Source organism: Haliotis rubra, unplaced genomic scaffold (assembly GCF_003918875.1).
Source record: "Haliotis rubra isolate DU_JTF1 unplaced genomic scaffold, ASM391887v1 Scf230, whole genome shotgun sequence".
Taxonomy (NCBI): domain Eukaryota; kingdom Metazoa; phylum Mollusca; class Gastropoda; order Lepetellida; family Haliotidae; genus Haliotis; species Haliotis rubra.
Window position 1 is genome coordinate 65,674 of NW_025766337.1, and position 18,535 is coordinate 84,208.

An 18,535-nucleotide genomic window follows, 5' to 3' on the forward strand; every position below is an offset into this window, starting at 1 on the left:
ACGTGTTCCTCCATTTTGCACTGATGATTAAATGGAAGAGATGTCAAAGCGTCAGCTTAAAACAGAGGTTCGATTCCCATTTCTTGTCTCTCCCTATCGTATTATTGTTGGCAGTGTGCAAAATGTCGCCACATTAGTCGCTCATTTAGTCATCAAGAATGTCGACCAGTGTTGTCCCTTATTACTAACATTGCCCCAAACTTACTTTCATGTCTGTGGTTTCACAAATATCATTTTCATTATCATCTTTTAAGGTGAAAGTTAGTTGTTCGTTTACGAATACCATGTGCTTATACATATTCTGTTTTGATATGATTACTTCGCCATTTTCTCGAGATATACACAAATAGAATAGCCATGTTACTGTTTATATTACACATGCACGTGTACAGGGTCACAGTAAACTGTTCCAAAAACATATTGTTAACTTAATTTCTCTTTTATTCTTGGTTTAAACTAAGATACACATGGTGTTGGCTGAAGTTTCGTAACTGTTCCTTAATCCTTCGTCAACTTCAGAATGAAGGCCTGCAGAGAAGGTGTTTGTATGATTTGTGATCAGAGAACAGATGAACTGGATTACGCTCCCATATGACTATTGTTTCCCCATTCTGACACTAATCCATGTGTCTCCTGGAGACCTGGAGACTGCATGAATGACCTGCAGAGGAATGTATTCCAAATTATATGACAAACAGCGCTGAGCGCTCGACTGGAGATTTCCGTTCTGGTCCAGATTCGATTAAGATTGTAAGATTTGTGCTTTAGCCTAAATCAGAGGTTGATGCTTTCTCATAACTTGACAAATGAATGTAACATATCATAGAATACAATCGTTGTTACAGATCCAGAATATTGAAGTTGAACAAGCAAAACAGAGACGCCAATTTGAAGGTATGCATAATACAATAAAACACAAACGGTTATAACTACATGTGTAAGTAAACATTGTTCGTGGTTTGTAGCTGATTTAAATGCCCACAGCCATCTAAATTACCCTTTACGCACTCGTGCTGCTCTATCAAAACGTTTGATTTAAATATCTGCAGCCATCCAAATTATGTTCATTAACATGATCTATTGTGTAATTCGTGCTGCTCTATCAAGAGGTGTATGGACGGCTTAACAAATCATATCCTCTGAAGCAAATCATAATACACGCTTATTATCTTCAGATGAACGGAGAGAAAGAGAGGAATTACAAAGACAGGCAAGTACTACTCCAAATACCTCACCTTATTAATAATAAAAACTTTATCTCCTTAAGCATATATTTACCAGGTGACAACAGTTATTTCCATCTTTTTCGCTCGTTATGCATTATATCATAATTAATGGTGGAAGGGTGACACAAAGTGTCAAATTAAATTCACTCACCCATTCATCACGGTTGTTGACCAGTGTTGTCCCTTATTACTGTAAATGTCCATTTCTTGTGTCCCCTGCCGTGACATTTCTGGAACATTGCTAAAAGTGACGAAACTAAACTCACACACGTATGCGCACTCACTAAAAGCAAAAACCTACTGTCATGTCTGTGGGTTTACAAGTATCACTTTCATTATCTCCCTTTACTATGGATGTTAATTGTTTCTTTATGAATACCATATGTTTAAACATTCTGTGTTTTTGAAATGACTGCTTCGCCATGTTGGCCATGCTACTGTTTATATCACGCAGATTTGCACGTCTACAGGGTCACTGTAAATTGTCACAAAAACATAATAACTTAATTTCCGTGTTGAAGCGAAGATATCAATGGTGTTGGCTCAAGTTTCGCAATGTTCTGTTGTATCAATTTCATAGTGAGGGGATGAATGGAAGGTGTTTGTATGAGCTTTTGATAAGAGAGTTATGATAACACTCTCGTGTGACCCTTTCTCCTCGACACTCGCTCGCACAGGAACACCCAAGTTTCACCTTCACAGGAATATATTCCAAACATAACACAAACGCTCAACGCACCTTTCATTAGTACGTTTTTCAGTCACCTGGGAATAAGCTTCTAGCAATACGTTTTTGCAGCACCTCCATAATCAACACCCGTGCAGACAATATTACTGGTTGCAGCATTAAACAAAGAAAACACAACCCATATGATTCATGCGGTCTCACCTTAGGCAAGTGGGTTTGTTCAAAATTGCCTCTGTTCAGCCAGCAGAAAATGGGTAGCCGGAGGGATAAGTTACCACATGTGATAGCGCTTTGAACATGCACAAGTGTGTGGAAAAGGTGCTTAATACATGGCGATTATTATCATTAAACGTAATAATATATATATATATTTATCAAACAATAAAACACAATCCATATGCAAATATATCATTTTAACGATAGACTCCCTGTTGATGACAGACACGAAGTAAAAAAGTATATGTCTAATTATGAGTACATGTTTGTTTATTTAGCATAGGTAAGATGCGGATACTTACTCATAACCTGGTAAATGAATGTCAAATATATAATACTAATGTTGTTACAGATGCAGAGAATAGAAGACGAACAGGCAAAACAAAAACGCCAATGTGAAGGTATAAATAATACAATAAAAACACGTAAAGTTATATCAGACGAATATACATACGTAATTACAAATGTTTTGTGGATATCTACTTGATTTAAATGTCTACAAACTTATTCTCAATGACATGAGTTTTTATGCAACTCTTGCAGCTCAATTAAGAAGTTTATTATAAATGATATCCTCTGAATGATAATACACACTCAATGTCTTCAGATTTACGGAGAGAAAATACAGATTTACGGAGAGAAATTAGAGAATTTCAAAGCCAGGCAAGTATTATTCCAAATACCCCACCATATTAATAATGAAAACAAACAACCCCTATCAGCACATACTCTCCAGGTGACAGTAGATATTTCCATCATAAATCAGCCATTACCTCCTGTCACCTGAAGACACGTCAAAGTATATTTGGCCCACTTTGCATCTTATCAGTTTAGTTCCCTATCAAATGTATCAGCTTATCCTGCATGACTGACGTGAGTGGTTTTGGAAATCTTTGCGTTTTTGTGCAGCAGAAAAATGTGAATTTATAAAAGGTTGAAACTCGGGTGTATGAGATTTGGTAGCTGATTAGAACTTTTCAAGGATAAAAAAACCCTTCAGATCAAAGACGTCATTGACTGATACATTAGAACCTTAAAAGGTGAATGCATGCATGAGTGAGTGAACCCGTTTCTGAGTACAGTACACTTTTCATTATGCGACAACATTATAGAGCTCTGATGGATCTCCCTTGTACTTTCGTTCATACAGCTGATTGCAGTGGATGCACTGTCGTCCGAATCAAAGAGGTTTCACTGTATGGATATTGTTTAGAGGCCATGAATTTAAATGTGAAATAATTAAGTTTGTCTGTTTCGTTGACATCATCACCTATAAGCAGACGAAACTACACGAGTGTAATTCTTGATTACAGATACAAAACCTCCATGAGGTGATCGAGGAAAAAGACAACGATATCAGACAACTTAAAGGTACGTTATAAGGTAGTGCATACTTCTAATACTCTGGTGTACGTAGGTCTTACTGTAAAGATTTACTTAGAGAAACACATACGCGTTTGCAAATCATCAGTTAAATGATAAAACACGTACACCATCAGTCATCTTTTTCACTTTTAACCAAAAAGATAAATATATAACTATGCTGTCAGTTCAACAGTACATAAAACATGTAAACACTTTATTTCTTGTTTTAGATTTAAGGACAGCAGCAGCAGAGAGCAAGGTAAATACGACACGTATTCCTGCATACTTGTGAATTAGACTTATTATGTCAGGTAAAAATATTCCTCTGAATACTTAACCTATCGTCAAATATGTTCTCGTCACGATATGGCTGAGATATTGCCGATGTGACGTTAAATATTAACTCACTCACTCACTTAACCTATCAAGTAAATACTCCACTGTATATTTAATCTGACAGGTAAATACCCCTCTGTATACTCAACCAGACAGTTACATACTCCTTTGTATGCCCAACCAGACAGGTAAATACTGCGTTGTATACTCAACATGTCAGGTAAAGAATCCTCTGTATACTCAACCAGACAGGTAAATATTCCTTTGTATACTCAACGAGACAGGTAAATACTCCTTTGTATACTCAACCAGACAGGTAAATACTCCTCTGTATTCTCAACGTGACAGGTAAATACTCCTTTGTATACTCATCATGTCAGGTAAATATTCCTCTGTATACTCAACGTGACAGGTAAATACTCCTTTGTATACTCAATCAGACAGGTAAATACTACTATGTATTCTCCACTAGACAGGTAAATACTCCTCTGTATACTCAACGTGACAGGTAAATACTCCTCTGTATACTCAACATATCAGGTAAATACACATCTGTATACTCAAAATGTCAAGTAAATATTCCTCTGTATACTCAACGTGACAGGTAAATACTTCTCTGTATACTCAACGTTACAGGTAAATACTCTCTGTATAATCAACGTTACAGGTAAATACTCTTCTGTATAATCAACATGTCAGGTAAATACTCCTCTGTTCACTCAACATGTCAGGTAAATACTTCTCTGTATACTGAACATGTCAGGTAAATACGTCTCTGTATACTGAACATGTCAGGTAAATACTTCCCTGTATACTCAACATGGCAGGTAAATACTACTCTGTATACGCAACATAACAGGTAAATACTCAACCTGTCAAACTATGCATCATTTACTCAACCAGTCGCACTGACCTTGCATCATTACAGGTACAGGAACCTCAGGATGCAGTGCAAGAGACAACCACCAAGGACAAACACGGAAGGGAAGAAGGAAAGACAGGTTTGATCTCTATAACCTGTTGAGAATATTATTCTCTGGTTAAATTGAACGTTTACCAAGTATCGTGTGGTCTTGCTTTAATACTGTAGTTTATGTAGCCACATAGGCTTACTGGTGTAAGGGAGGTAACTCTATACGGGAGAATAACTTCTTGTTTGATGCAGACGGGGCAAGCCTTGTGCTCTGGCTTGTTCACCTTCCTTTTTACACCATCTCACGCACCACAGGGCGAACATACAATAGCATCTCATGCATGGCGAATGTGTGGTGTTTCAATCAGAACGTTCTCCATGATATTTTAAACGGATTTCAATATGGGGCTACTATGAGCGCGTGGTAAACTGCTACTTTCTCCACCTATCGAATACTTAACACAAAGCGGCATGCCTCTGTTTAAGAGACAACTGTTGATGTGCATTCGTGACCCACTCGTGTTATTTCCATTCGTCACCACTCGCCCCTTTCCGTAACCTCCAAGAAGACTCGTCCCTTAGACTAATGCTTAGTCTCTGAATGGTGTCCTCCCATTTGTGAGAACTCCCAGTTGTGAGACACATTAATTAATGGTTCAGTGCACATAGGTGGTGTTTCCACATCCCTACAATGAAAATAGGATCAGCCCAGTAGTTGAAGAGTACCAACACGAGTTATTGAATTGGGATTGGTGAGCAAGTATTACTGCTTATGTTAACACGGCTCCCATGCAACATAAAATACAACATGAAATGGAGGAAGTGACGTCATCGATATTGACTATTGCATAAATATATTTTTAAGTATACATCAAATACAACTATTTTCTAAGTAGTCATAATTAGAGACTTACAGTTGTGTGTGTCTAATAAACTATTGTAGGAATATAAATCAATCATGAGAAGGTTGTTGAGTTAATTTAAGTATTTTCCTGAGAAAATTTGAAGCGTTGTGTCTTGATGATATAATCGTGGACAGATTCAACTATTTTCTGGTTTACCGAAGGAGTAAATTCTTTGTTTCCGTTCAAAATGGTATCCAGGTTATAACGGGTAGTGCCGGGTAAAACGGATTTGGTATAAGAGGCAGTTCGACTGTAAACTTGTATTTCAGAGTTATTTCTTAAACTATATCTTGTAGTTCCGGAGAAGGATGTAAATCTGAGTAGGTAAATTAATTTCTCTTTCAAATGATCACGAAGTTACCCACACAAAGTGTATGTTAATCAATTTATCTTAGTAAGTTTCATTAAGACTTCCACAAGATTCAGTTACATAGCAAATCAGTAATTAGCTAGGGTGAATCCATTTTATCAGACAGGGGAGTATGGTGTGTTTTCTTTGTTAATTACCTATTCCACTGTCTCATAACTGGAAGTATCACAATTGGGAGTTCTCACAAATGGGAGTAGACCCTCTGAATATATATAATGTTGATAATAACAAACAAGCCCATTTAAATTGGAAAGGAGCCCTAGAAGGACCAGAGATTCAGAACCTGAGGAAATCTAGACTTGCTTTATTTAGGGCTTTAGCACTGCAGAGAGGGCTTGGCAGTAGGGTAAATAATGTGGTTCAGGGACTGTGAGACAGACTACTCGTCGCCCTATCGATAAAGGTTTTGTGCGAAAATCCGACAAACCAATTAAAGCGCAAGGAAGGATTGAGGTACTTGAAATATCCCGAGTAATTAAATCGGTCATGTCATGTTGTGATTGTTTAAAAAATGTGATAAAATATATATCTAATGTATAAGAAAATAGTTAACAAAACTGTGTTGCCTAATTTGAAATTTTTAGTAAGGATAGGACCACGAACGATGACTGATTCAAATACGGTATTTCCTCTAATAAGCGCCGGGGGTAAAGCAACTCACTAACAATATTACGGTAATGACACCAAGTAAGTGCAAAAGCGCCGGGCCTCTAATAAGCGCCGGGTCTGGAAGTCCGTTGAAAATTAATAGCCCGGGCGCTTATTAGAGGAAATACGGTACACACGTGCGTTTGGATCCAAAATGAATGTTTTCCTGACGATCTGACGGGCTTGCTTTTGAGATTTACGTAAACCTTCCGACATTTGTGGGTAATGTAATAAATAGACTACGAGTTTCAAAACAGTTTGTTTATGTATAACTAATCAACTTTAATCTTAAACACCGTGCATACTTTTCACTTCATTTGGGATATTTTAGTCTGACGTTTCTTGGGGTTCTTCATATTGTTTTAGCATATTCAATTCAAATTCCACTGGTGCACTAAATCATGACTGGACCCTCTACGAGTCCTTCAGATTGAGATATGTTTTAAAGTTAATTTTGTGATAAATCCTTCCAGAGGATCATGAGCCGGTATTCGGCTGATCCCGGAATAACCAAGTGGGTCACGAATGTAGCTGCTTTTAAAAGATTTTAACTTGTTTTAAATAATACAATAACTGACAGTTAGTCCCCCGTTGACATTCAGACTTTATTTCTGAACCTGTTTTCTCTACGAAAATAACAATGCGACAACCGATACCCTTCTTTCTCACCCAGCCAGTGTTGGGCCACACAGCACTGTTACCAGTTTGAATTGCTCATTGTGACGAACAGCGGAGTGCCTGACTCTGAGGGTGTGGGTTCGAATCCCGGATGAGACTCAACCCCAAAAGTACAAGAATTTGTACTTTACTAAGAAAGCGTAATCCCAAATATTGCGGGGTTACACTTTCATTCTTGGGAACTACCTTGACTGTTATATGATATTGATGATATTAAGAGGAAAAGCCGAGACATCTTTTCACTTTTCTTTGTCAATACTGAGGAAATTATATATTTTGCGGATAGTACCTTTGATCGACTGGCCAAGGCTCAGACATTGACTGGCAAACGCAAACGCAATAATGTTGGTCTCGTCGCCATATATGGCTGAGATAATGCCGATGCGAGGGTTAGATGTTTTGCTATGTATACAGTTCATACTTACTCTTTGAACACATTTCAGTCTGTACTTTTATCCCATCACGCGACCAACTTCACACTGTATAATCATAAACTACCACGTGCATTTCATATTCAAATAATAAATTCATAATAATAATAACAATTTAAACCAGATATATGTACATGAATTCGTAGTCAGTAAAACTAATAAAATTGTACGGTCATTAAAAATGTCTGTAGTCCTTTATTAAACGTTAGTTCAATCCAACAACGATTGTAACAATGTTTAAGCCTTGTCGTTTTTCGTCAGTCACAAATAAGATTAAAACGAACGAGGAGCTGCTCGCTGTCCACTGCCGCGAAACTGCATCTATCTGTCAAGTTACGTCATGTTGTGACGTCATATATTTTGCACTGGGCCAGGTTTTCGGAGAGGCAGAAGTGCGGGGAATGTGAATCTTATATGAGATGTAATGTCAGGGTAAGTAAACTGAAAATGTGGAGGGAGTCATCATAAACATGGGTTATTGTTTCGTTTGAAGGGGGACATATTTGTTCAGTGTCCAAATGACTAGGTCACCTTAGGTTATTTGGAAGTATTTCGGGAAATGTGTATGTTTACCACCCTTACTGCCGAGGCTTTTTTTCTGAAGCACATTTGTTGTCTACTAAATAGTGAACGTTGTGAAGGAATTCAGTCACGTAAAACTGGGTCTACATTTAGATGTGGGCTTATGCAGAGATAGAGAATATCGGATGTACAAATTCAAATACACGCACACGCCTTTGTTTACATAGTTACTCATGTTTTTGTGCAGTGCATGTTTCGAAACACAAATGTCATCTGATCAGTTACTTATGTCACATAATGTGGAAATAGATAGGCATAGGTCGACCTTTGCTGTTGCCGTCCGGCAACACAGAACCATTGACAAGTCCTTCAGACCGCTTGATATGAAACATGACGGGGTGTGAACGATGTCTATTAACTGAATACTAGAAAATTGGTGCACTTGCAGAAATACTGAATGAGACCGATGTATCTACAGGTCGGGGCCTGCTCCTTTCTGTTAAAAAGCGGCAAACGAGACCAACAACATTCTCTAACTGGACAATTTAAAGTCTTCGCTTTAAAGTAATTAGATATCATCACAAGAATATTCCATTATTATATCATTACAGCTTGTGTTAAACCTAATTGTTGAAGTATCCACATATATTTGCCAAGTATCTATATATTGCCAGCTGTCAAGGTAACGGTGGAGTAGATTGTGTCCTTCTACATTAGATCCGGTTGTGAAAGCCAATTGGATAGTGTATCGTATATGCTATGTGTGGTAGTAGACCTCTACATAACCAGCAGCAGTATAAACCAACTCGATATATTGTGTGTAGATCTAGTACTAAACCACCAACTGGATATATTGTATGTAGAGCTATTACTAAACCAACAACTGGATATATTCTGTGTAGATTTAGTACCAAACCACCAGAATATGTTGTTTGTAGATCAAGTACTAAACCACCAACTGGATATATTGTATGAATATCTATTACTAAACCACCAAATGGATATATTTTGTGTAGATTTAGTACTAAACCACCATCTGGATATATTGTATGTAGATCTAGTACTAAACCATCAACTGGATATATTGTATGTAGATCTAGTACTAAACCACCAACTGGATATATTGTATGTAGATCTATTACTAAACAATCAACTGGATATATTATATGTAGATCTAGTTCTAAACCACCAACTGGATATATAGTATGTAGATCTATTACTAAACCACCAACTGGATATATTTTGTGTAGATTTAGTACTAAACCACCAGAATATATTGTTTGTAGATCAAGTACTACACCACCAACTGGATATATTGTATGAATATCTATTACTAAACCACCAACTGGATATATTCTGTGTAGATTTAGTACTAAACCACCATCTAGATATATTGTATGTAGATCTAGTACAGACCACCAACTGGATATATTGTACGTACCTCTAGTACTAAACCACCAACTGGATATATTGTATGTAGATGTAGCATTAAACCACCAACTGGATATATTGTATGTAGATCTAGTACTAAAATATCAACTGGATATATTATATGTAGATCTAGTTCTAAACCACCAACTGGATATATTGTATGTAAATGTAGTAATAAGCCACCAACTGGATATATTGTATGTAGATCTAGTTCTAAACCACCAACTGGATATATTGTATGTAGATCTAGTACTAAACCACCAACTGGATATATTGTATGTATATCTAGTACTAAACTACCAACGTGATATATTGTATGTAGATCTAGTACTAAACCACCAAGTGGATATATTGTATGTAGATCTAGTACTAAACCACCAACTGGATATATTGTATGTAGATCTAGTACTAAAGTACCAACTGGAAATAGTGTATGTAGATCTAGTACTAAACTACCAACCTGATATATTGTATGTAGATTTAGTACTAAACCACCAACTGGATTTATTGTATGTAGTAGTAGTACTAAACCACCAACTGGATATATTGTATGTAGATCTAGTACCAAATTACCTACTGGATATTTTTTGTATGTAGATCTAGTACTAAACCACCAACTGGATATATTGTATGTAGATCTAGCACTAAACTACCATCTGGATATTTTGTATGTAGATCTAGTACTAAACCACCAACTGGATATATTGTATGTAGATCTAGTACTTAACCACCAACTGGATATATTGTATGTAGATCTAGTACTAAACCACCAACTGGATATATTGTATGTAGATCTAGTACTAAACCACCAACCGGATAAATTGTGTGTAGATATAGTACTAAACTATCAACTTGATATATTGTATGTAGATCTAGTACTAAACCACCAACTGGATATATTGTATGTAGATCTAGTACTAAACCACCAACTGGATATATTGTATGTAGATCTAGTACTAAACCACCAACTGGATATATTGTATGTAGATCTAGTACTAAACCACCAACTGGATATATTGTGTAGATGTAGATCTCAACTGGTACTGTATGTAAACTACCAACTGGATATTTTGTATGTAGATCTAGTACTAAACCACCAACTGGATATATAGTATGTAGATCTAGTACTAAACTACCAACTGGATATTTTGTATGTAGATCTAGTACTAAACTACCAACTGGATATATTGTATGTAGATCTAGTGCTTACTACTAAACCACCAACTGGATATAATATGGTGAGCTAGTATTTAAATCATGACAGAATATTAAGATGGAGTACAAAAAGAACAACTGGATATAATGTATAGGTCTTGTGCATGTATTTAAACATACAGGGTCTTGTAACACCAAAACTAGCATCAAAGTACATTTAACTAAGACCAGAGACCATATAATAAATGGTCTCTGCTAAGACCCTGCATAGACAATATACTCATATGGTTTTAATGTTACCATCCCCAAGTCTTAAAACCTACTGCACATTATTTATAGATCTATTGCTAATGATAAACTGAATATAATGTATGGAACTAGTATCTGTCGTTTCTGAAATGTAACTCTTATTGTTCCGCGTCAAGGAGGTGAGAGCAGTAGGCAGGACTGTGGTACTGGAATGTCTCGCCAGTGTCAACACTTGTATCACAGATCAGGATAAGTTATTGTTCCACGTCAAGGAGGTGAGAGCAGTAGGCAGGACTGTGGTACTGGAATGTCACGCCAGTGTCAACACTTGTATCACAGATCAGGATAAGTTATTGTTCCACGTCAAGGAGGTGAGAGCAGTAGGCGGGACTGTGGTACTGGAATGGCACGCCAGTGTCAACACTTGTATCACAGATCAGGATAAGTTATTGTTCCACGTGAAAGGAGGTGAGAGCAGTAGGCAGCAGGACTGTGGTACTGGAATGGCACGCCAGTGTCAACACTTGTATCACAGATCAGGATAAGTTATTGTTCCACGTCAAGGAGGTGAGAGCAGTAGGCAGGACTGTGGTACTGGAATGTCACGCCAGTGTCAACACTTGTATCACAGATCAGGATAAGTTATTGTTCCACATCAAGGAGGTGAGAGCAGTAGGCGGGACTGTGGTACTGGAATGGCACGCCAGTGTCAACACTTGTATCACAGATCAGGATAAGTTATTGTTCCACGTCAAGGAGTTGAGAGCAGTAGGCAGGACTGTGGTACTGGAATGGCACGCCAGTGTCAACACTTGTATCACAGATCAGGATAAGTTATTGTTCCACATCAAGGAGGTGAGAGCAGTAGGCAGGACTGTGGTACTGGAATGGCACGCCAGTGTCAACACTTGTATCACAGATCAGGATAAGTTATTGTTCCACGTCAAGGAGGTGAGAGCAGTAGGCAGGACTGTGGTACTGGAATGGCACGCCAGTGTAAACACTTGTATCACAGATCAGGATAAGTTATTGTTCTACGTCAAGGAGGTGAGAGCAGTAGGCAGGACTGTGGTACTGGAATGGCACGCCAGTGTAAACACTTGTATCACAGATCAGGATAAGTTATTGTTCCACGTCAAGGAGGTGAGAGCAGTAGGCGGGACTGTGGTACTGGAATGGCACGCCAGTGTCAACACTTGTATCACAGATCAGGATAAGTTATTGTTCTACGTCAAGGAGGTGAGAGCAGTAGGCGGGACTGTGGTACTGGAATGTCACGCCAGTGTCAACACTTGTATCACAGATCAGGATAAGTTATTGTTCTACGTCAAGGAGGTGAGAGCAGTAGGCGGGACTGTGGTACTGGAATGGCACGCCAGTGTCAACACTTGTATCACAGATCAGGATAAGTTATTGTTCCACGTCAAGGAGGTGAGAGCAGTAGGCAGGACTGTGGTACTGGAATGTCTCGCATGTGTCAACACTTGTATCACAGATCAGGATAAGTTATTGTGAAGAAGTTGAAACTGGAATACAGAATGTTTTCATTCACGTCTAAAGACTGTTATATACCTTAGGTCTGAACAAAATGTACAGTGTAATTTCCTGTGTTCTATTGATAGTCTGTGACATCGCGAGTACAATGTACAAGTTTCTGTTACAGTGACACAGAAAGACTCGAACCCGCGCCATGTCGACGCCCTCCTTGCTGCCTGCCGTGGTGGGAACATGGCCGAGGTGAAGCGTGTCCTAGATCTGGGACAGGTGGACATCAACTTTAGAGGAAGAGGATGGGGGAGCCTGACACCGGTGATGGAGGCAGCACTAGGGGGACACAGAGAAGTGATGGAGCTGCTACTGAGTAGAGGAGCTGATGTGTCACTGGTGGACAAGGACGGAAACAACACCCTTCACTTGGCCTGTCATGGAGGCGACGTGGGGGCGGTGGAGTTGATACTGTCCCAGGACGTGGTGGACGTCAACGCCAGAAACAACCGCGGGCAGACAGCGGCCGACATGGCGAGAGGCAGGGGACAACATCAACTGGCGGATCTCCTCGTGTCATGTGGTGCTCGGTGAAGTCGTGTGGTGTGGTGTAGACAGTGACGATGCTGTTACTGACACTGACGTGGTGCGTTCCGTTCACGTCGTCGTATTTACATTGTGGGACCAAGTTTAGAATTGTGGTTGTGTTTGAGGAGAAATAAAACTTGTTGAAAACATTTTTAGACATTTTGTCATTTGTTTTCATATGGATGTTTTCATGATCAGGCAAGAAGATTGTTGACTGAGTGCAATATTTATATACAACATGAAAGTTGACACAGTGGCGGACATTTATATGTGATTTATGCAACAAACTGATTCACAGACATGTGACAAACAGACAACAAACTGTTTGTTTACATCTCGATACATCTGAGGCCATGTTCGCCCAGCTGACGGGGCGCCAAATGTACAGTGACGGTGACGTCACAATGCCTTTTACGTCATGGTTGTTACCCAGTTGCCAGACAGGGATACGGGACTTGGTTTTCAGTTTGTTACAATGAACATAATTGTATTTCTCCTAATGTTTTCTTGATTTGTGGCATCAAGCTAGACAAAGAACACCCGTCTATATATATTTACAATCTGGTTGGTACTTGTGCAAGTGTGTGGTCAACCGCACCTTCAACGTAGAAGACTTGTACATGCGAGCAGTCACAGCGGCGACGGAGTCGGACAGGTTGCACATCGGGTTTTCCATTCACACCTCAATGAACCGGGAGGAAAAACACAATTATATTGAACTTGTCTAACTTGGTAATTAATTTCTGATCCACATGGAATACGCGTTATCAAGAAAATGCATATCATACAATATTTAACACACCAGAGAACATATATGGTGTTATGCAAATGAGTCTTGTTTACGTCAGCTGGCTGTCTACCGTTCAGTGCCGCACTGTGATGACGTCGGTTTCAAATATGTATACATTGTATACAATGTTACAACGTTCACAGTGTAACTGAATTGTATAGCATTCAACTTGTATTGATTATTTTTCAAACAGCGTCTTTTCAATTGCATGTCCTCCTTGCCTTGTCTTGCCGTGTCGGTTTGCTACTTTTCAACATAAATCATTATATCGAAACCTTCGATATGGCTAGTAAGCTCCCTAGTTTGAAATCTCGATGTCCAACAATTCATATCACTGTATAAAGTACATTCCTTGCGATAACAGATAGATGCCATCCATGTCAAATTAAGGGTCACTGAAAATTGTCGGTGAGTTAGATTTCCCTCCAACCAATCCTGCTGAAATAGTCCGTGTATTTGACGTCAATACCAAATAGACAGAAGTGTTTAAGATTAGTTCATGCGCAGTCTGTCTTCAAAGTAACGTTACACAGAACAGTTTAGATCAAACATCTGGTTGAAAATCCTGATCCTCCTATCTGGTTATGGCCTGAAAACCAGTTGTAAGATGAATCAGTTTCTACAAGCAAATCTGTCGGGGTACATGGCCCCAGTCAGTCTCCGCATACCTGTTGATTATAAACTCATACCTATGACGGCTCTGTTATTCCTTGTGCCATAGCGACTGATTCAGGACAGCCATTGTCCGGATACACATTTATTTCCAAACACACCCAATTATTTATTTGATGCTAATCGACATTCTCAATCCTTATCTTCACTATCAAACCGTGCCACTCATCAGTGAGTGTTGTTTATAGGCCAAGTGTTTGCACGGAAATTAACCTTTTTGTCTTGCACGTTTTCTGCATAAAAAGTGTTTGTCAAGCAGTCTCAAAGCCAAAACAGTACAGATATCATAAGTGACTAATTAGGACATTTGTAGCCTGAACTGCAGCTGGTTGTAACGGTTAAGGTACGAAGATGAGTTCTTTATGGCTGTAGAAAGAACTCGGGGTGTGTTGACGAACAGCTCATAAGCGAACACAGGTAATACTATTTAACAGAATAGCATACTTATTTTACGCTTTACCTGATAGGTAACGTTTGGGAAATAACATGTTATATTTTGTTATTACTATTCAGAACCCAGTTTGCGCTGCGCACAATGTTTCTTTCACTAGTTCAATACATGAGAACGCGCTTTTTTGCATGGCCGACAGACAATATGCTGTCGCAGTGTTACTTTTTTCCGGTGCTAGGAAAGTTAGGAAATTCACTAGTCTATTTTCAAAGAATATAATTAAATGTATTTTCACTTCCTATATAGGCATTCTTTGCAGAGTACAGGTATTTTATAAAACTGTCAGGAGTTTGCTTTTTGTTGAGTATTTTACTAGCTCTTCACTTATTATGGCTGTGCGATGCACCTGTAAGCATAATCTATGCAAGAGTATCTTCCCTGTGAAAGTTATGTGGTTTTTTTCAAAACATACAAATCATAATGTAAACTGATGTTTATCTGATGTTCTCTATGGTAAAACGTCCAAAAGCTGCAATGGGAGACTTTCTGCTTGACTTGGCGACGGCAGAAAGGATGGTGGTGGCGACGGCAGAAAGGATGGTGGTGGCGACGGCAGAAAAGATGGTGGCGATGGCAGGAAAGATGGTGACAACTGTGGCGACTACAGGAAGGAAGGCGACAAGCGTTTCCTTTCGTTTTCTTTCAACTTTCTTTGTGAAATTATTTGGAGAAATGAAAAAAAACACATTTGAGTTGAGTTCTATTTTCAGTCAATACAATTTTGATAACTATCATTAGATGTCTTGATGTAAAGTGATAATTCTGTTTTAAGGTCTATCTGCCGTAGATGTATTTGGTAACATTAAAATAAACTGTTCTTTCTGCACGTTCTATCTGCGGTAGAAAGCACCGAGTCGCGTTCTATCTGCGGTAGAAAGCACTCGCCATAAATAGAAATATCACTTTACACTAGGCAATGGAGTATAATGGTCTCGCCTAGTTCTTACTTGCTGGGGGCGGTGGGGTAGCCTAAAGCGTTGACTCGTCACGCAGAAGACCCTGGTTCGAATCCCCACATGGGTAGAATGTGTGATGAAGCCAATGTCTGGTGTCCCCTGCCGTGATGTTGCTGGAATATTGCTAAAAGCGGCGTAAAACCAAAACTCAGTCAGTCAGTCAGTCTTACTGGCTGGTTTTGGTATAGTGCATAACAATGGAGTGACGTCACATGAGTTTTATAAGTCCCTTAGTCGTGTCTGACACAACGTCACGTTTAAGGTAGTTTGTTGTGTTTGTAAATCGTTGTCTCTTCGTCTGTCCAGTGTGGTCTATAACTATATATAGTCTCTCTTCACCTACGATTTGGACCCTAGTTATGGTTGAAAGGTCCTGTGGCTTTTGTTCAAGCAGAAAGTCACACAGACGCGAGATAGTAGCCCCAAAGGCTTGAATTGTTAGAACATTGTTCAACGTGAAGGACAAGTTAACTATTGAAAAGCCGAAGTCATCCATCATGTCGCACAGTGTTACAAGAAGTTGTTTTGGGCTGTTTTTTTCACTTTAAATGTTTATGTCAAGAACATAGACTTGTATATTTCTGGAGTATATGAAACAGTCTCACTGGTCGGGTGGGTAAATCAGTAGAAGAGAACTGACGATGGTAATAAACGGTGTCAGGTCATCACTTTCCCTGAGCCTAAAGTGAACGCTCTGGCCAAATCGTCTTGTGTCGATGTTGGAAATGGTAAAGAACGTAAAGAACGGCAAGACATGGGGATGCCTTCTTCTCACGTAAATTTCTTACCCCCAAACTTAAACAGTACCAAATAAGAAGCCAAATGGTATGTGTGTTCTATTTTCTCAATTGAGTACAGATTCGATAACTATTTTGTTGAGTCATATCGGAATTCGAACCCGCATTGTCAGAGCGACGCACCTGATGGCTAGCACACAACGTCAGCTATCTAACCCACTCAGCCACCACGCCTTCCCGTCAAATGGAAATCTGACAACTCGTAGTCTTGATCACGTACTTTGTGTACGCCTCCGACATTTCACGTATTGTGTCTCAGTAAACTTAAAATGGCGTATATTTTCATTGTTGACAAATTGTCCTTCATAAACATATCCATGAAATTGTGTTAGTAGTAGCTTACAGTGGTGTACAAAACTAAAAAGCTAATGTTTTGACCAGAATTTAGAGTCTTTACTGAGATTACAAAACGTCAAGCAGATTCATGGAGTTTTCAGAATCCTCATGACATAAACTCCATTTGTATCAAAGACTTTCTGAGAATACTAATGTCAACTAGTCGCTCTTCGTGCCGTGGCAGGGGCCCTGGGGTGGCCTAGTGGTTAAAGCGGTTGCTCGTCACTTGTATCAAAAACTTTCGGTGAATACTAATGTCAACTACTCGCACTTCGTGCCGTGGCAGCTACTAGGGTGGCCTAGTGGTTAAAGCGGTTGCTCATCACTTGTATCAAAGACTTTCAGAGAATACTAATGTTGACTAGTTGCTCTTCATGTCGTGGCAGGGGCCCTGGGGTGGCCTAGTGGTTAAAGCGGTTGCTCATCACTTGTATCAAAGACTTTCAGTGCATACTAATGTCAACTACTCGCTCTTCGTGCCGTGGCAGGGGCCCTGGGGTGGCCTAGTGTTTAAAGCGGTTGCTCGTCACTTGTATCAAAGACTTTCAGTGAATACTAATGTCAACTACTCGCTCTTCGTGCCGTGGCAGCTACTAGGGTGGCCTAGTGGTTAAAGCGGTTGCTCGTCACTTGTATCAAAGACTTTCAGTGAATACTAACGTCAACTACTCGCCCTTCGTGCCGTGGCAGGGGCCCTGGGGTGGCCTAGTGGTTAAAGCGGTTGCTAGTCACTTGTATCAAAGACTTTCGGTGAATACTAATGTCAACTACTCGCACTACGTGACGTGGCAGCTACTAGGGTAGCCTAGTGGTTAAAAGCGGTTGCTCGTCATTTATATCAAAGACTTTCGGTGAATACTAATGTCAGCTACTCGCACTTCGTGCCGTGGCAGCTACTAGGGTAGCCTAGCGGTTAAAGCGGTTGCTCGTCACTTGTATCAAAGACTTTCAGTGAATACTAATGTCAACTATTCACTCTTCGTGCCGTGGCAGCTACTAGGGTAGCCTAGTGGTTAAAGCGGTTGCTCGTCACTTGTATCAAAGACTTTCGGAGAATACTAATGTCAACTACTCGCTCTTCGTGCCGTGGCAGGGGCCCTGGGGTGGCCTAGTGGTTAAAGCGGTTGCTCGTCACTTGTATCAAAGACTTTCGTAGAATACTAATGACAACTACTCGCTCTTCGTGCCGTGGCAGTTACTAGGGTGGCCTAGTGGTTAAAGCGGTTGCTCGTCACGCCGAAGACGCGGGTTCGATTCCCAATATGGGTACAATGTGTGAAGCCCATATGTTGTTTCCCCCACCATATCTGGAATATTGCTGAAATCG

At 39.5% G+C, this 18,535-nt stretch overlaps 2 protein-coding genes across 2 annotated transcripts in view; both read left to right on the forward strand.

The window, feature by feature from the left end:
• The window catches only part of LOC124278035 (ankyrin repeat and KH domain-containing protein mask-like), a 31,774-nt gene extending 18,419 nt beyond the window's left edge, over positions 1-13,355 (forward strand). The window contains exons 6-13 of the mRNA XM_046713785.1: positions 846-894; positions 1,176-1,210; positions 2,483-2,531; positions 2,738-2,793; positions 3,444-3,501; positions 3,726-3,754; positions 4,760-4,832; positions 12,797-13,355. Coding sequence (XP_046569741.1) covers positions 846-894; positions 1,176-1,210; positions 2,483-2,531; positions 2,738-2,793; positions 3,444-3,501; positions 3,726-3,754; positions 4,760-4,832; positions 12,797-13,212 — 765 coding nt within the window. The 3' untranslated portion in view covers positions 13,213-13,355. The remainder of the gene's footprint in view (positions 1-845; positions 895-1,175; positions 1,211-2,482; positions 2,532-2,737; positions 2,794-3,443; positions 3,502-3,725; positions 3,755-4,759; positions 4,833-12,796) is intronic.
• The window catches only part of LOC124278024 (poly [ADP-ribose] polymerase tankyrase-2-like), a 169,620-nt gene that overhangs the window by 59,002 nt on the left and 92,083 nt on the right, over positions 1-18,535 (forward strand). The gene's annotated exons all lie outside the window — the stretch shown is intronic.